A 20,387-nucleotide genomic window follows, 5' to 3' on the forward strand; every position below is an offset into this window, starting at 1 on the left:
TTGCAGCTGCGGTCCAAATGACGCCAACGTCCACGTATCGTCTCATGCGCCAGAGTTTACACCTCTATCCATACAAAATTCAAACGCGGCAACCCCTCAGCGCCGCTACCATTGCTGCAAGAGAGTCATTCGCTAACGATATAGTCCACAGGATTGATGACGGCGATTTGCATGTGGGCAGCATTTGGTTTACTGACGAAGCTTATTTTTACCTGGACGGCTTCATCAATAAACAGAACTGGCGCATATGGGGAACCGAAAAGCCCCATGTTGCAGTCCCATCGTCTCTGCATCCTCAAAAAGTACTGGTCTGGGCCGCCATTTCTTCCAAAGGAATCATTGGCCCATTTTTCAGATCCGAAACTATTACTGCATCACGCTATCTGGACATTCTTCATGAATTTGTGGCGGTACAAACTGCCCTAGACGACACTGCGAACACCTCGTGGTTTATGCAAGATGGTGCCCGGCCACATCGCACGGCCGACGTCTTTAATTTCCTGAATGAATATTTCGATGATCGTGTGATTGCTTTGGGCTATCCGAAACATACAGGAGGCGCCGTGGATTGGCCTCCATATTCGCCAGACATGAACCCTGTGACTTCTTTCTGTGGGGACACTTGAAAGACCAGGTGTACCGCCAGAATCCAGAAACAACTGAACAGCTGAAGCAGTACATCTCATCTGCATGTGAAGCCATTCCGCCAGACACGTTGTCCAAGGTTTCGGGTAATTTCATTCAGAGACTACGCCATATTATTGCTACGCATGGTGGATATGTGGAAAATATCGTACTATAGAGTTTCCCAGTCCGCAGCGCCATCTGTTGTTGACAATTGTAACTACTGTAATTTCGAAAGTTTGTCTGCCTGAAAATTTACTGTTGCCCCGAGCATATTGTAACAAACGGTGTATTTCTATCGCTGCTCGTTTAGTTTGTTTTGCCGTTTCAAATATACCGGTCATTTTTGAAACACCCTGTACTTTCTTCATATGCAAAGGCAAGGTTGGCTCAAGGACAAGTTTGACGCAAGCAACTTATTATTTGGCGCTCTCTTCCTCCCTCCTTTTCCCTCGTACTCTTTCACCCGTGTCAGTTCCCGCTATTGATTCTGATAAACACTGCACACAAATCTTGTACTCTGGAGCTGCCTCTCAGCTTGGTGTACCACGCGGTGTCTACTAATCGGCGGCTTGCTTCGCTTGGTACTTAAACCGACAATGTGCATAGTTTTCTTGAGGATACTACGCACCTGTTCACATTTGACATCTAAGGCTCTTAATGCGATGGTATTTTCTGTCATTACACTGCAAACGCCTTGGATAAAGCCACAGACTGGCTACTGGAATATGAAAAACCTGCAGCGCCCCTACTACCAAGTAAAACTTCGTGTGTCCCGTGACACCCGCAAATGATTTTGTGCGCTGGTACATCTTTCAACATGGGCTGCGCTTGGACTCCAGACCACTTGCCCCAACAAAAAGATTTTATCACTACTCTATTGAAGTCTTTAGCCATTTCCTCTAAATACGATGCACTGTTCTCCGACAATAAGGACGACACGATCAAACAGTAGCCCATTGTATCTGTAAGTTGTAGCTAAACGGGTACAAGAGTCCATCTTACCAGCAGTCATGCCCCTTGTCAAAATTTCACAGTGTCTTGCAGAAATTTACGAGACATCTCAATCTGTACTTTCGCATTGCACCTTCTCCCATCACATTTGAAGGCCTTATACAGATAAATAAATGAAATTTCATAACAGGCAGAAACCAGCTGCAAACCACAAAGACCTGGTCGAGGACACATATAGGGGATTCCTGTATCATCGCCAATGTTCCTTACTTGAGTACGGGACATTTGTTTTCGACGCACGCGTGTCAAAGCGAAGCACAGTTTAATTTCTAACAAAATATTAGTCAAGACTGTCTGTCTTATTTGAGCCCATGTTCTTTTGTTGTTGTTGTTGTTGTTGTGGTCTTCAGTCCTTAGACTGGTTTGATGCAGCTCTCCATGCTACTCTATCCTGTGCAAGCTGCTTCATCTCCCAGTACGTACTCCAGTCATGCTTTTCTTATTATTTGTTAATGTGCAACGTAAGTGTATGCTGAAATAATGTGGCCTTCTGTTTGACGGAAGGATAACGATCCCGTAGTTATATTTTAGTTTTAGACTAATTACTCTATGTTTAAACAGTTCACGTTTTTATATTCCAGCTAATCAGCGACCTTTACTACATTGAGCCTGTGGACATGGTGGTCCGAACTTGGGTGAACCAGTCGTCAGAAATACCTGTTTATGAGTACCAGTTTGATTACAAAGATGAGAACAGCCTTCTCGGCTGGTTCGAAGGTATGATACCAATATTATTTGTGTTAGTGTTTTGCATTACATAAATTTTCTCTAAATTGATAACGTTATTAGGAAACAAACTTAAGAATCAAGCACATTTCTTATGCAACAGTAAAAGGGAACTTCTTTTGGCTGCACCCGATCTTTAAAGTACCATCACCTCCGTAAGCTAATGAGACTAGTATTTTATCATGGGAGAATGGATAAGTATTGGATGCCATGTCTTTAAATGTGAATAAAAGTTAGATATAGTTCTTAGTAATTAAGCATTCAACGTTAAGCAGTTAATTATGCATGACTGAGGAGCATATTCATAAAAACTAGTAAACTTCTTAGATTGCCTAGTTTGTAGACGCCGGTAGTAGATACAGTATAATTCAAGGACGAAATCAGCGATTTTCAGCTTGCAGTTCTCCGTGCAAGGAACGAGGTTGGCCACAACCAGCACTTAGCTGGAAGAACACCGTATTTGCCAGTGCAGCAGCAACCTTTCCGTTACTGCAGTCACCAGCAATTCATTGCTGCCAGTGTATGGAGAAACCTGCCGTGGTTATAAACCGAGTAATAATGAGGGAAGCGTAATGTCGAGGGCATTTCCTCCATGACACACCCGTTTGCGTTGGTCACCAACGTCGGTTCGTCAAAGAGATAGTGAACGGAAAATTTTGAAAGCAGGCTGTAAATAAACTCACGAATAGTTGTCCGCCCACACTCATTGACACATACTCATCGAGAACGAACAGTAACTACATGAGAACCCAACTCCACGTGAAAGTAATCCCCGACGGATCGTTAGATTCCGCATTGACAAATACTCCACTGTAAAAATCATGAAAGCGCGAGAGTTTAAAGGATGAATAGCTGTTTTGAAGTATGGGTATTTGTAAAACTGATGTGTGGCTCTGCGCAAGTGGGTCTGTGTGTGTCCTAGTGTTATTAAAAAATATTATATTTTAAATCAATGCACCCATTTTCCATAGTTACGTGGCAACCATTTATCTGTTATAAATGGGTCTGTTATATTAGTTTGTCCACTCAATATCCTCGTTACTAAACTTTGAAACAGATATGCTCATGTCTGTAATCATGACAAGAAATGTAATTATTACTTAGGCGTAGGAGGTGGATTTCCAAAAATCTGATAAAAGTGAAATGTAGAAAGTCTTAAGAGATCAAAGTAGTACTTATTAATCTGTCAACTAATATCCCTTTGCCATTAATTGCATTAAATAGCTCTCCTACCAGCCACGTAACAGGAAATGCATCATTTCCATTAAAATCTTATTCTATGAATCGATATCGAGTACGCTGTCGCTTTCTCAGCTCGATCTACGAATGAACGTGGATAACTGTGATATCCACCTACCACCTTTAAAGCTTTTGAAGAAATTTCTGTAGTAAATTTTCGGTTTAACGACCTTAGAGTCACTAATTAGGACTGCCAGGCTATTATGGGATGACAGATTACAGATATCGACCACATAGTTCAGCAAGGTACAAAAACATTTTTGCTTAACAAGATCGATAGGAAAATAATCCGAAAACATCTGAGCATTCGTCAGCAAACATTAGTAGCGGGGCAAGAAGACTTATGTGCTATTTTCGATATCAAATTCATATGTTAATTAATTAACTTGATGACATAATCCCTTTACCTATTTTTATGCTGCATGGGGTACCTATTATTATGCTAATATAAAACATAAATACATGAATTCACGACACAGCATGGCTTCAAAATTTCTACCTGGACAACCTATGGTCCTAAAACTTTCGTATTACACTCCAGCCAATCACATTAATAACTTATAAGCACGGTTGGTAAAAAACAAACGTTTGCACTATAATCAATTTTAATAATCCACAATCACTCAATAAACAACATCAGAAGCTCGACACTGAGCATGTAAGCCTGTTTATACAATGTTTAGAACCAAAATAGGCACGAGCGCCACCATAACAGAAGTGCACTAGTTGCTTTTAGGATAGGTGCTCCCATTAGCTTAATCACTGAGCAGATATTTACTTAAGAGACAGGTAAGATAGTTAATGCAAATAGAAGGTATTTCTAAAGTTTTTTTTTATTTCTCCCTTTTAACAAGGGGGTTTTAGTAAGGTCGAAATTACACTTTGAGGAGACGCAATAGCAATCTAGCGGGCACGCCTTCACGAGGACGCCGTGCCACTACACACGTACTAAACTAGCCGCGTATCTGCTGTTCAAGCCAAACATTAACAACACAGTTTCATATTCCTGACACTCAAATAGTCGGGATCAAAACAAATCCCAAGAGAACAAGATCCAGCAAAGCTTCAGAACAGATCTTACTTCATGCGGTTGCCTTCACAAATACAGGTATCGAAATGAAAAGAAGAACGTGTCATAACATTCCCCAATCAGCACAATGTTCTTCTTTAGGTCACTGTAGCGCTAGATTACACTGACATGCCAATGTTAACAAACCTCTAAGTCAACACCCTCCAACTGACAAGCAGAAACCAATGTGACCCCTTGTCAGCACCGTGACAGGACTCGAACCCCCAACTACTGTCGGTGCAAATCACTTAGAATAAATACAGCGCAAGTAGTATGGCGAGAACACTAGACTGAACTAGAATTAACCTTAATAATACAGCACTAGATCTTGGGAGACAAGGAACTAAGTCCCCACCCGAAATTCAGCAACCACAGGGCGGGAGGATGAACTACCAAAACAAAGGAGTGCAAACGTATACGAATAAATACCAAAGTACACCACTACTCCGGTTAGCAACGATGCGTGGAGGAATCTGCACTGTCAGAATTGCACCAGTGAACAGAACAGAGGATTGCCACAGTGGTGGCCACAAGGCGGGAAAGACGACTGGATGAACTCAATCCCAAACGACGATCAACTTGAAACATTCACACTTAACTTCTTTTCTCCTTTCCCTCGGCGCACTTCGCCGTTTGTCCGGGACTGCTGTGCACAATTCTGAGCCGTCCCCAGTCGTCCCGGCAGACACTGACCCAGCCGAACTGCTCCCGGACTCAAACCCTCCCGAACGGCTGTTCCACCGCCCCATGATGGTTACTGTCTGTTTGCCTTCGTCGACGCAGGCGATGGATGATTGGACTACCATCCGCCTCCCGCGGGCAACCAGTGAAGAGGGGACAGAGCGGCCCAACCAGGCCGGCGTTCCTCCACGGGTAGAAGTGCGTCTTCGATAACGACACCCGTACGCGGAAGGCAAGATGTCGACATCACCAGAGCAGACACGAAGGCCACTGCGCGACAACCCCCTCCAGCGTGACCGCGCTCGCCTATAAATAGTACAGGCCAAAGAGTATGCTGCAGTAAACACGTGAGTCGGCCCTGTTACCAGCCTACGGTTTCTAAGTACATCAAAGACAGAACTCGCAATCGATAGTAGGTACACTACGGGCGGGAGTTCAAACGAAAGAGCTTCATAAAAGACCAACCCTGAACAATCGCGGAAAAACGAAATGCTAGAGTCCGATCGCGCCCAAACACTGTCGATTACCAAAAATATTGGATTAACACCACGTTTAGGAATCGAGCCGTGGAAAGATGGAAGTACACACGGCTCATAAAAAACCACCAGTCATAAACAGTGGTTCTAATACACTACTGACCATTAAAATTGCTACACCAAGAAGAAATGCAGATGATAAACGGGTATTCATTTGATAACTACATTATACTAGAACTGACATGTGATTACATTTTCACGCAGTTTGGGTGCATAGATCCTGAGAAGTCAGTACCCAGAACAACCACCTCTGCACGTAATAACGGCCTTGATACGCCTGGGCATTGAGTCACACAAAGCTTGGATGCCGTGTATAGGTGCAACTGCCCCTGCAGCCTCAACACGATACCACAGTGCATCAAGAGTAGTGACTGGCGTATTGTGACGAGCCAGTTGCTCGGCCACCATTGACCAGACGTTTTCAATTGGTGAGAGATCTGGAGAATGTGCTGGCAAGGGCAGCAGTCGAACATTTCCTGTATCCAGGCCTGTACAGGGCCTGCAACATGCGGTCGTGCATTATCCTGCTAAAATGTAGGGTTTCGCAGGTATCGTATGAAGGGTAGAGCCACGGGTCGTAACACATCTCAAATGTAACGTCCAATGTTCAAACTGCCGCCAATGCGAACAAAAGGATGTCCGAGCCGTGTAACCAATGGCACCCCATACCATTACGCCGGATGATACGCCAGTATGGCGATGACGAATGTGCGTTCACTGCGATGTCGCCATCACGGATGCGACCATCATGACGCTGTAAACAGAACCTGGATTCATCCGAAAAAATGACGTTTTGCCATTCGTGCACCCAGGTTTGTCGTTGAGTATACAATTGCAGGCGCTCCTGTCTGTGATGCAGCGTCAAGGGTAACCGCAGCCATGCTCTCTGAGCTGATAGTCCATGCTGCTGCAAACATTGTCGAACTGTTCGTGCAGATGGTTGTTGTCTTGCAATCGTCCCCATCTGTTGACTCAGGCTATACGCTACAATCCGACCTTTATCAAAATCGGAAACGTGATGGTAACCATTTCTCCTCCTTACAAGAAGCATCACAACAATGTTTCACCAGGAAACGCCGGTCAATTGCTGTTTGGGTATGAGGAATCGGTTGGAAAGTTTCCTCGTGTCAGCACGTTGTAGGTGTCGCCCCCGGCGCTAACTTTGTGTGAATGCTCTGAAAAGCTAATCATTTTAATATCACAGCATCTTCTTCCTGTCGTTAAATTTCGCGCCTGTAGCACGTCATCTTCGTGGTGTAGCAATTTTAATGGCCAGTAGTGTACAACACACACACACACACACACACACACACACACACACGCACACACGCACATACATGAGAATCACACATACATTTTGCAAATGAAGTACTTAAATTTCTGCTACAATTAGATCATTACACTAAACCTAACCAAGGTCTTAGACACACCATTGTTTGAGAGCTCAAGCACCCTCCTCCATGCGCTGTCCGTAACGCACGCACCATCGATGGTAAGCGCTGACTATTAGCTTCAGTCACCACTCAGCTAACAAGTTGGTTAGTTCACTATTCAGCCACCCAGAGAGCATCACGAGTTCTGCCACTCGCTCAGCAAGTAGCTGCAGATCAGCAGCTCCTCTTGATCTCACATTTCAGTAACCTCTGTTCTCTCTCAAGTGGCTGTTTCCTGTTGTAAAATCTGCACCTCAAAGATTCACACAAATGTGTTCACCCCTCACCTCGCTCATTTCCTGTCCTCACACCCAGTTGTGAATTGGTGGAAAAAGATTGTCTGTGCTGAGCTGCTGGAGACGAAGAGTGAAAGGTATTTATTTACTTTACATATTGTTGAGACTGTTATCCTACTGAATTGTCCTACAGCTGCCTCCAAACTTCACCCCCTTAACCCTGCCTTCCGTTGTTCAGCGCCGCCTCCCCATTTTCCAATTACGAAAGTGTGATAATATGTTCGCCTTGTGTATCCAAGTCTACAACATCACTCGAAATTGGCAGAAAAATGACCTGCAGCCACTCCCAGGTTTCCTGATTACCAGTACTGCAGCAGTGGTGGTTTTCAGATAGGTATTTGGTTATAATGTAACGACTCGCAACGTAGTTGATCCACAGCCGACTTGTTATTGACGATAACGATCTGTGGGGGCCTCACACAATATCTGCTGGTCCTTCTGCTGCTTGGCCAGAGTGCTCACGTTGGTGTATGGGGCCTCAATTGACCTAGTTCACAGAGGAAATTGTAAATTGGCTGGAAAGTAGCATTCAGCCCTCATCCATATGTACTGGTCTGTGGGTAGGTGATCTGGCGTCTTTATTTATTTTCGAGGGTATTATCCTACAGTGGCCACCTCAAGTGTCCAACATACATACACCTTGCAAATTTCTCTCTGACACACTGTGGCGACAAATTTTAAGGTGATAAAACAACTACTTTGTACACTAAAGAAAATACACTCCTGGAAATGGAAAAAAGAACACATTGACACCGGTGTGTCAGACCCACCATACTTGCTCCGGACACTGCGAGAGGGCTGTACAAGCAATGATCACACGCACGGCACAGCGGACACACCAGGAACCGCGGTGTTGGCCGTCGAATGGCGCTAGCTGCGCAGCATTTGTGCACCGCCGCCGTCAGTGTCAGCCAGTTTGCCGCGGCATACGGAGCTCCATCGCAGTCTTTCACACTGGTAGCATGCCGTGATAGCGTGGACGTGAACCGTATGTGCAGTTGACGGACTCTGAACGAGGGCGTATAGTGGGCATGCGGGAGGCCGGATGGACGTACCGCCGAATTGCTCAACACGTGGGGCGTGAGGTCCCCACAGTACATCGATGTTGTCGCCAGTGTTCGGCGGAAGGAGCACGTGCCCGTCGACCTGGGACCGGACCGCAGCGACGCAAGGATGCACGCCAAGACCGTAGGATCCTACGCAGTGCCGTAGGGGACCGCACCACCACTTCCCAGCAAATTAGGGACACTGTTGCTCCTGGGGTATCGGCGAGGACCATTCGCAACCTTCTCCATGAAGCTGGGCTACGGTCCCGCACACCGTTAGGCCGTCTTCCGCTCACGCCCCAACATCATGCAGCTCGCCTCCAGTGGTGTCGCGACAGGCGTGAATGGAGGGACGAATGGAGACGTGTCGTCTTCAGCGATGAGAGTCGCTTCTGCCTTGGTGCCAATGATGGTCGTATAAGTGTTTGGCGCCGTGCAGGTGAGCGCCACAATCAGGACTGCATACGACCGAGGCACACAGGACCAACACCCGGCATCATGGTGTGGGGAGCGATCTCCTACACTGGCCGTACACCTCTGGTGATCGTCGAGGGGACACTGAATAGTGCACGGTACATCCAAATCGTCATCGAACCCATCGTTCTATCATTCCTTGACCGGCAAGGAAACTTGCTGTTCCAACAGGACAATGCATGTTCGCATGTATCCCGTGCCACCCAACGTGCTCTAGAGGGTGTAAGTCAACTACCCTGGCCAGCAAGATCTCCGGATCTGTCATCTGTCCCCCTTTGAGCATATTTGGGACTGGATGAAGCGTCGTCTCACGCGGTCTGCACGTCCAGCACAAACGCTGGTCCAACTGAGGCGCCAGGTGCAAATGGCATGGCAAGCCGTTCCACGGGACTACATCCAGCATCTCTACGATCGTCTCCATGGGAGAATAGCAGCCTGCATTGCTGCGAAAGGTGGATATACACTGTACTAGTGCCGACATTGTGCATGCTCTGTTGCCTGTGTCTATGTGCCTGTGGTTCTGTCAGTGTTGTCATGTGATGTGTCTGACCCCAGGAATGTGTCAATAAAGTTTCCCCTTCCTGGGACAATGAATTTACGGTGTTCTTATTTCAATTTCCAGGAGTGTATATATTCTTTGTAACACACCCAAAAAGATAGCATTGCTGTATGCCCTACGCAACAATACCACTTAACAAACATACTACTTTCGAGTTTGTTATTATACAGTTGTCTTCAAGCTCCACCATTTCCAGCCACTACCGCCGCCACTCCCCGCCCCCCCCCCCCTCCCCAAATACATGTATTACCTTTATCACACATGTCTTCTACATGTCTACCATGAGTGTAAAATTGATAACACATCCTAAATTAAACGAAAACTTCCGCTGTTTTCAAGGAAATAAATGCCGTGCGACTAGGAACTTCCGTCAGGGAGACCGTTATCTGGGTGCAAGTCTTTCGATTTGACGCCACTTCGTCGACTTGGGCGTCGATGGGGATGAAATAATGATGATCAGGACAACACAACGCCCAGTCCCTGAGCAGAGAAAAATCTTCGACCTAGCCGGGAATCGAACCCGGGACCTTAGGATTGACATTCTATCAAACTATCTAACCTGCCTGTCATAAGCGACCAGCTATTGAAAAACACAATCGCAATTATAATAAACCTGTCAAAGTTCCAAGGGAACAGGTACAATAGATTCCTTTCAATTTTCATCGACAAATTGCTATAGTATGAGAGCAATCCTCACATTCAAAATTAGTGCCTGTGGGTGTCTTGTAAATAAATTCCCATGCATGTGGGTGTTATTTGTATTTCAGACACATGAAATATCAACACCGAACAGTGTCTTTTATGCATATCAAAGGAAAAAACACAGTCATTTATACGTTCGACAGTATGCTACAATGCACATCTATCTCTCTCCTCGTTATAATGTAGCTCCCAATGGAGTGAAACTATGAACTATATTAGCAGCACTCCACCTTCTATTTTGAAACGAACTACCCATTCGTTGAACCTACTGGCAAAGGATCCTGAGCGAAACACAAAACTGTCTCCTTCGCTTTGCACCTTGTAACTGTTCCTCCGTCTTTGGCCAAACCTCCCTGCAATCATTGTCTCTGATTTAATTTGGAACTGACCAAAAGTAGCCTTATGTGTCAGTGGATCGAGGGAGAAAGTGTGTGGGAGCTCACAGCTTGGGTATCCGTCACACTAAATAGCATAATGTGCGCTGCTCTCTCTCTCTCTCTCTCTCTCTGTCTCTCTCTCTCTCTCTCTGTGTGTGTGTGTGGGTGGGTGGGTGTATTTGTGTGCTGTGCGTTTACAACATAGTAATGTCAACAACAAACCTAAACGCGGTAATGCGTTTATGTGATTTTCACTCTGCAGCGGAGTGTGCGCTGATATGAAACTTCCTGGCGGATTAAAACGGGGTGCCGGACCGAAACTCGAACTCGGGACCTTTGCCTTTTTCGGGCAAGTGCTCTACTATCTTTTTTTTTTTTTTGTATCTGCTAGGGGCGGACGTCGTAAGACATCCGTTTAAGTTCGTTGTTGATCGATTAACTCAGTTTTTTTTTATTACAGAGGGCTGCTAACCCTCTGACAAAGCACGCTGAGCTACCGTGCCGGCTAACCAACTGAGCTACCCAAGCACGACTCACGCCCCGCCTCACAGCTTTACTTCTGCCAGTACCTCGTCTCCTACCTTCCAATCTTTACAGAAGCTCTCGTGCGAACCTTGCAGAACTAGCACTCCTGAAAGAAAGGATATTGCAGAGACATGACAGCCACAGCCTGGGGGATGTTCCCAGAATGAGATTTTCACTCTGCAGAGGCGTGTGCACTGATATGAAAAATTTCATTCTGGAAACATCGCCGAGGCTGTGGCTAAGCCATGTCTCCGCAATATCCTATCTTTCAGGAGCGCTAGTTCTGCAAGGTTCGCAGGAGAGCTTCTGTAAAGTTTGGAAGGTAAGAGACGAGGTACTGGCAGAAGTAAAGCTGTGAGGGCGGGGCGTGAGTCGTGCTTGGGTAGCTCAGATGGTAGAGAACTTGCCCGTGAAAGGCATAGGTCCCGAGTTCAAGTATCGATCTGGCCCACGGTTTTAATCTACCAGGAAGTTTCGGTTATGTGCATGTTTGCTTTTGCAGTAGTTTCTAGATACCATGAAGGATTGGGGTCGGTTTGGGGAATTATTGTAGTGCAGGAGGAGTTGAGGGTTCAGATGATAACTGTAGTAGTTTTGGAAGTAGTTTGCAGTTTTTATTTAATTTTATAGCCATTTTGACGGAGTCTGGGAGCAGTTAGATACACTGTCAATTTCCCAGATATTCAAGACATAGAAAAGCTTATAAATTATGCTCTGCCTTTATTCACTTTTAATTACCCACCTGTAAACTACATGGTCATTCGTAACACCTACATGTATTACACAGAAGCTGTATATTAAACCAGGTGAAACATATTACCCTCAATCCAGGACAGTGATGCCCGTCATAAAATCGAATATAGATACAGTCGAATTAGGGCTGGTTCTTGCAAACGATGTTTTTTGCACATGTATTAACGAAGTGTATTGCTTACTTGGAACTCAGCTCGCTCTGTTCCATCGTGAGACATCAAATGTAACGGATGTACGTCCTCCTGGTCATTTCGAAATTAAATCAGAGACAACATTACAGGGAGGATTGGCCAAAGACAGAAGAGTTACAAGAGACTACCTAGAGTTCTGCTTGGGATATGTAGCCGATATGTTCAGCGAAGTGGTAGATCGTTTCGAAATACACTCCTGGAAATGGAAAAAAGAACACATTGACACTGGTGTGTCAGACCCACCATACTTGCTCCGGACACTGCGATAAGGCTGTACAAGCAATGATCACACGCACGGCACAGCGGACACACCAGGAACCGCGGTGTTGGCCGTCGAATGGCGCTAGCTGCGCAGCATTTGTGCACCGCCGCCGTCAGTGTCAGCCAGTTTGCCGTGGCATACGGAGCTCCATCGCAGTCTTTAACACTGGTAGCATGCCGCGACAGCGTGGACGTGAACCGTATGTGCAGTTGACGGACTTTGAGCGAGGGCGTATAGTGGGCATGCGGGAGGCCGGGTGGACGTACCGCAGAATTGCTCAACACGTGGGGCGTGAGGTCGTCTTCAGCGATGAGAGTCGCTTCTGCCTTGGTGCCAATGATGGTCGTATGAGTGTTTGGCGCCGTGCAGGTGAGCGCCACAATCAGGACTGCATACGACCGAGGCACACAGGGCCAACACCCGGCATCATGGTGTGGGGAGCGATCTCCTACACTGGCCGTACACCTCTGGTGATCGTCGAGGGGACACTGAATAGTGCATGGTACATCCAAACCGTCATCGAACCCATCGTTCTACCATTCCTAGACCGGCAAGGGAACTTGCTGTTCCAACAGGACAATGCACGTCCGCATGTATCCTGTGCCACCCAACGTGCTCTAGAAGGTGTAAGTCAACTACCATGGCCAGCAAGATCTCCGGAGCTGTCCCCCATTGAGCATGTTTGGGACTGGATGAAGCGTCGTCTCACGCGGTCTGCACGTCCAGCACGAACGCTGGTCCAACTGAGGCGCCAGGTGGAAATGGCATGGCAAGCCGTTCCACAGGACTACATCCAGCATCTCTACGATCGTCTCCATGGGAGAATAGCAGCCTGCATTGCTGCGAAAGGTGGATATACACTGTAGTAGTGCCGACATTGTGCATGCTCTGTTGCCTGTGTCTATGTGCCTGTGGTTCTGTCAGTGTGATCATGTGATGTGTCTGACCCCAGGAATGTGTCAATAAACTTTCCCCTTCCTGGGACAATGAATTCAGGTGTTCTTATTTCAATTTCCAGGAGTGTAGAAGGTGGTGTGCTGCTGATATATTTGGTAGTTTTTTTCCATTGTATGTTACAAAATAACACGAACAGAGGTAAATGTGCATTTTAACTTGCTGTCATACATAAAGGTGGCTGTTTTTTGTGACATACATCAAAGACACTGTTTTTTATTGATATTCAAAAAATGGTTAAAATGGCTCTGAGCACTGTGGGACTTAACATCTGTGGTCATCAGTCCCCTAGAACTTAGAACTACTTAAACCTAACTAACCTAAGGACATCACACACATCCATGCCCGAGGCAGGATTCGAACCTGCGACCGTAGCAGTCGCACGGTTCCGGACTGCGCGCCTAGAACCGCGAGACCACCGCGGCCGGCGACGACTGTGTTTTGTAAAAGCTCGTAGCTCATAAGAGATAGGTTGACACAGATACGACTCTTCCACTGAAACTTTCCGTCACACAACAACTTATAACATAGATGTTTTGGAGGTTAGAGTTCGACTGGAAATAGTTCGCACTTTCACTCAGATTGATGTACCTAATATAACAGTGACATTCTGTAGTTTTCACCGCAAAATAATGGAACTTTTCGATTAATTTAGGACGTGTTATCGATTTTACATACAGTAGACATGTACAAGATAAGTGTGATAGGTTAATACATGTTAAGCGGGGAAGGGGGTTAGGGGGACCGAGGTGGTGGCTGGAAGCGGTGGATCATTAATACAGCTGTAGAAAAATACACCGTAAAGTAGAGTGTTTGTTGAGTGGTATTGTTGTATAGGGCATACAACAATGCCACGTTATTGGCTATGTTGGAAAGAATAGACGTCTTCTTTAGTGTTTTATCACCTTAAATTTTGTCACCATCAGGTGTTGGAGAGCAACTTGCAGGGTGATTTTTTGTCAGAGGCTGGAGGTGATCGCTGTTAGATAATACCCTCGAAAACAAGTGAAAGCATCACTTCACCTACCAACAGACAGGTACAGGTGGACAAGGACTGAATGCCGTGTTCCAACCAATTTTAATGGCCTCTGAAAAGTAGCTCAGTTGAGCCCCAGTAAGATGCGTCCTCTGTGGCAAGCAGTAGAAGGACCAGCAGGTGTTATATAAGTCTCCAATAGATAGTTATCGTCAATAATAAGTAGTCAGTGGACCACTCACATTACAGGTCTTTGTCCTGCAAACACATACCCATCTGAGTACCACCACAACTGCAGGATTGGTCATTAGGAAACGTTGGGCTGCTGCAGAACACTTTCCTGCCCAGGTAGAGTGGCGTTGTAGAGTGGACAGCAAGACAAACATAGGATCACATATTCGCGATTGGCAAAAGGAGGCGATTGTGGTGGAAAGTGGAAGGCAGAGGGGAGGAATCAGTGTGTGGAGGAAGCTATAAGAAAATCCATATGAATAACACCCTCAAAAATAAATAAAGTAAATAAATACCTTGTATCGTTCGTCTCCAGCAGCTCAGCACAGACTGTCTTTTTCCACCATTTCACAAGTGGTGGTTTGGAGGGGAAGTGGGGGAGGGCGGGGGGGGGGGGGGAGAACACTTTGGTCTATGGACGTCAGGTGCAAATGTTAGAACAGGAAGTAACCACTTGAGAGAAAGCAGAGGTGGTTTCCTGGCTTTGGAATGTGAAAGGACACCTGCTTCTGATCCTCAGTAGCTGGAATGTGATTTCTGATCCTCAGTTGCTGGAATGTGATTGCAAATGGTGCTGCCACCCAGCAGCTAACTCGTTGGCAGCACTCGTGGCGACCTCTGAGCGGCTTAATAGTGAACGACCCAGAATGTCAGTTGAATGGCGACAACAGCTGACAGCCAGCGCCAGTGCTCGGTGGTGCATGGGTTATGGACGGCGCATGGAGGAGGGTGCTTGTGTTCTAAAACATCGATGTATCCAAGACCTTGGATAGATTTAGTGCTACAGTCTATTTGTAGCAGAAATTCAGTTATCTGATTTGGAAAATGTATGTGTGATCCTCATGTATGTTTGTTGCATTCTGATCCACTGTTTATGAGTGGTGGTTTTTTATCTACAATTTCTATGTGTAATTAATGCAATGAGGCATTTTCTGTTAGTTGAGCCATGATCTGTGTGTATTCGAAGCACCAGGGCAGCAGGGTAATTGTTCGGTTTCCCAGAAAATTCTTCCAGCAGTGGTTGCAGGACAGTTAGCAGAGATATTGTGGGCACACCTCGTTACAATGAATTAATGTTTTCTTTTGTGTACAAAGTAGCTCTCTTATCAACGAAAAACTTTTCAGTGTGTGTGTGTGTGTGTGTGTGTGTGTGTAAAACACTGTAGGATAACGTTCATAGGGTGGTACAGGAGGAATGATCCACTCAGACGTCTCCCAGCTGTCAGCGTTGGCGCACTGAGCTTTCAGCAGATGCACACGCAACTTCTGGTGCTGTCGACTGGCGCGCATGCACACGTGATGTTCCACTGGCGCAATTCCTGCCATACCTGTAGTCTGTGGACGGGGTTGTAGGAAGGTTTCTTCTCGCTAGGTTCGAGTTTCAGGGCGTACTTTGAGTACCCCCCCCCTCCCTCAAATTGCAATATTGCACACAGTCAATGCATTTGATGAGATTGGGTTTGGTTGGGTTGTTCGGGGAAGACCAGACAGCGAGGTCATCGGTCTCATCGGATTAGGGAAGGACGGGGAAGGAAGTCGGCCGTGCCCTTTCAAAGGCACCATCCCGGCATTTGGCTGGAGCGATTTAGGGAAATCACGGAAAACCTAAATCAGGATGGCCGGAAGCATCCTCCCGAATGCGTTAGCCACTGCGCCACCTCGTTCGGTTTTGATGAGATTTTTCGGCCAAAAATGCAAATGAGCAATGGCTATCAATCAAAAGTGCCTTAATATTTCTGGGAAACCACCGGGTCGGAGCAATCGATGCGGTAAGGATTTTGATCTAAGTGTGCCAGTATACATCAATAGTGAGGTGACACCAAAAGAGTGGAGGTACTACAAAAAGTGGCACAGCGTTCCTGGGAGGGAAAGGTAGTGGGGAGGGAGAAACGCTGGATGATTTTCCACAGGGGAGAAAGTGGAACTAAATTGATGAGAGGTGGGGTGAGAATCCTTTTTCCCCAGAGTGGTGAAGGACGAAGAGGGGGAGGGAAGGGGATTTCTCAGAATTACAGATTGTTCCCAGGGGATTATACATCAATTACCATAACAGTAGGTATCCCCTGGGAGTCATAAATCAATTAACATAACAGTAAATTAAGCGATTATGTCATCACTTTAATTAATTAACATATCAGATAGATATCAAAAGTTACACAGATAGCTCTTTGCCCCTCTACCAAAGTTCAAACCAAGACAAAGGAATGAGGAGGATGTCTGATAGATGTTCACAAAAAGTGTAGGCAATGTGCTTGACACGTTGGTACCGTGTAAGATGGAGACAGATTGAGGGGAACCACCATGGTTTAATGTCAGTATTAGAAAGTTACTGGACACGATATTAGTCATTCCTTCAAAAGCGCACAGTTACTGCTTTGCAAGGCAATATATGGTGTAGGACAGGTAGCAGGAAGCCACGAGACGTATGTCATTGCAATGTAATGTTGTGTATGTGCCAGTCAAGCAATAATATGAGCCGACATGGGGACTAGGTTAAATGATGGGAACGAGTTATCGCGTTTATCTTATGACTACACCATTAATTAAGTTACTAGAGGTTTTGGTGTATTTACGCGGACTGTCCAACAAGTCTACAAGGAAGGGTGTTCTATTCGCAGACAAGTGAAACGGCGTAAAGTCAGTGGTTGTATGAAGATCCAAACCGTCAATGACAGTCGCTTTCCAACCCAGCTTGAACTGCTGATGCCAGCGAATGTATGTCAATCTTGACAAGTTGCCGAACGAACATAGTGAAGTCGTGCACCTCGCAAAAACCATTGCTTGCAGCAGCACGTAAAGCAACACGTCCTCACTGGACCAAACATCACAGAAGCTGGATTGTAACTGAATGAAGGCGTGTGGTGTGATCCGACGATGGATTGGGACTACTCATTCAGTGTTAACCAGCACATTTACTTCAGTGTTGCCCTTTCTTCTGTGTTCTTCGATTAGTATGTTTGTAGATGGGAACAGACATGTTCACAAACATTTCTTCCTGGTTTGTCTAATACTCTGGCACCACATCAGAATTGAAATAACGTCCACTAAAAACATTTAATGTTTCACTTATTAAAAAAATAAGTCAGCGCTGTGGTCTTGAAGCATGCTGACATTTCCAACTACAATTTTATTTAGTGAACATTAATTTGAAGACAGCGATGCAATTAGATCACTTTTACGAATATCTGCAGATTACAGGAAATGTTACTAAACTGATATCGATGTGACACATGATGGGATGTGATTATTGTTTTAGGATGCTAAACGACGAGGTCAGGAGCGTATTTTAATGAAACAAATATAAAGACGAGGATGGTGAAAATGTGTTAAAACATATCAAGTCTTAAAACCAAGCTATATCAACAAACAAGCATTTGAAATATGATGTCAGGAGATTCAGACAGGGCCATCTGTAAAATCCAAATACAAAACATGAGTGGCGGGGTGCCTACTTAGATACAATGGGTGACCAAACCACTCTGCGATATTCTAAAACTGGACACCCAAAATTTTGGAGGGGAGTTCTGACATCACACAAAGCAAAAACACAAACCACATTCTCCTCATTATTACTTAAAATAGAGGGCAGGTCCTGCGATAGAACCAGGCTTTCGCTCAGGTCGTTATATAAAATAGACTCGATAAAAATAAGTCGTGCCGACAACGGCGTTCCACGCCATTGACACGCTAATGGTCCCTTGTAACGTAAGAAAAAGCCATGTGTCAAAGGCCAAAGGCCAGATTTGTGCATTGTAAGTTCCGCTTCTTCAGCTCGTCGTTGTTGGAAGATTCACTTCCACAAGATTTTAGCTCGGCACTACCAACCACTGGACCTGGTCTTTCGTGTTACGTATGTGGTAACAGCCTTCAGGGGGGCTGAACAGTGAGTAGCAGGTGGAAGGGAGCAAGCATCCATGGAAGCAGCATCAGCGAGTTTATTTCCCTGGATACGTATATATACTAGAACATCCTGGAACCCAGCAGGCAGTATTTCCTTTTGCCACATTTGCAATAGGAGAGTGTCCTCGATATCTTTACCCCATCTAATTCGCTGTGGTTCATGGTGTAGGTTCCTGTAGTCATGTCCTAGTTCATGAACCACGGGCAACGTATGAGTGGCAAGTAAGTGGTCCCGACAGTCGGGATACCAGCTACTTTGGAATAAGGCTGGGCATCTCGGATATATTCTGAGTCGTGGTCATCTTCGTGCTCATACGGCAAAGACTACCAAATCCACCGGTTAGTCCCTCAACCCTTAGGAGTAAAACCCAATGGGACTCGGGGCAAGTAAGGCTAGCAACCTGCTTCCCAGATACTTTAAATATGATGCCGGCAACAATCAGAGCAAAATGCCTCGAATCTTTGGAGGTGACGGAGTCCCACCTCTAACTGACAAACCAGGGACTCCTAAGATACGACTTGGCAAACAAATGGTAATGAGATGGGGAGCTATTAATATCAATGGGGGCTACTCTGGGAAGAAGGTAGAGCTGGCAGAGGCTGCAAGTAAGATGGGGCTGGACGCTTTAGCTGTTAGTGACATTCGGGTAAGGGGTGAGAAAGAAGAGGAAGTGGGAGAAAACAAGGTCTACCTGTCAGTAGTCAAAGCAGGAATAGCACAATGGAATGTATGGCTTTACATCAGGAAAGAAATGGAACCCAGCGTAGTTGCAATAAGGTATGTAAACGAACGACTGATGTGGATAGATCTGACAGTGTCTAGCAAGAAAATTAGGATTGTGTCAGTATATTCGCATTGCGAAGGGACAGATCAAGATAAGATGGATAGTTTTTATGAGGCACTCAGTGATGTAATTGTTAGAGTAAAGGGCAAGGACAGCATTCTGCTCATGGGTATGAAAAGGTTGTGGGTAAATTTGGAGAGTATATGGAGGCCAACAGGAACGGGAAACAACTCTTGGATTTCTGTGCCAGTATGGGCTTAGTAATCACAAACTCCTTTTTTAAACATAAGAACATTCATCGGTATGCTTGGGAAGACAGGGGAACCAGATCTGTCATTGACTAAATAATAACAGATTAGGAATTCAGGAAGGCTGTGAGGGACACACGTGTATTCAGGGGATTCTTTGATGACACTGATCATTATTTAATCTACAGTGAAATTGGGATTGTGAGGCCGAAAGTGCAGGAGGTCAGGTCCATATGTAGGAGGATAAGAGTGGAGAAACTTCAGGAAAAGGAAATCAGGCACAAGTACATAACAGCGATCTCAGAAAGGTACCAGTTAGTTGAATGCAGTCAATTACAGTCACTGGAAAAGGAATGGGCAAGGTACAGGTACGCAGTACTAGAAGTGGCTAAAGAATGTCTTGGAACAGTAGTGTGTAAAAGTAGGATGAAGCAAACGGCTTGGTGGAATGACACATTCAAGGCAGCCTGTAAAAGGAAAAAGAAGGCGTATCAAAAATGGCTACATACTAGAACTCAGGTAGACAGAGAAAGTTATGCTGAAGAAAGAAACAAAGCCAATCAGATAATTGCAGCATCCAAGACGAAATCTTGGGAAGACTTTGGAAACAGATTGGAGACTTTGGGTCAAGCTGCTGGAAAACCATTCTGGAGTGTAATTAGCAGCCTTCGAAAGGGAGGTAAAAAGAAAATGACAAGTATTTTGGACAGGTCAGGAAAACTGCTGGTGAATCCTATGGATGGCTTGGGCAGATGGAAGGAATATTTTGAAGAGTTGCTCAATGTA

The 20,387-nt window shown here is 45.5% G+C and overlaps 1 protein-coding gene across 2 annotated transcripts in view; it reads left to right on the forward strand.

The window, feature by feature from the left end:
• The window catches only part of LOC126281589 (cholinesterase 1-like), a 183,111-nt gene that overhangs the window by 126,762 nt on the left and 35,962 nt on the right, over window positions 1-20,387 (forward strand). For both annotated transcript variants that reach the window (XM_049980673.1, XM_049980674.1), the window contains exon 9: window positions 2,220-2,355. In XM_049980673.1, the coding sequence (XP_049836630.1) occupies window positions 2,220-2,355 (136 nt within the window). The remainder of the gene's footprint in view (window positions 1-2,219; window positions 2,356-20,387) is intronic.

This window comes from Schistocerca gregaria, chromosome 7, assembly GCF_023897955.1.
Source record: "Schistocerca gregaria isolate iqSchGreg1 chromosome 7, iqSchGreg1.2, whole genome shotgun sequence".
Taxonomy (NCBI): Eukaryota; Metazoa; Arthropoda; class Insecta; order Orthoptera; family Acrididae; genus Schistocerca; species Schistocerca gregaria.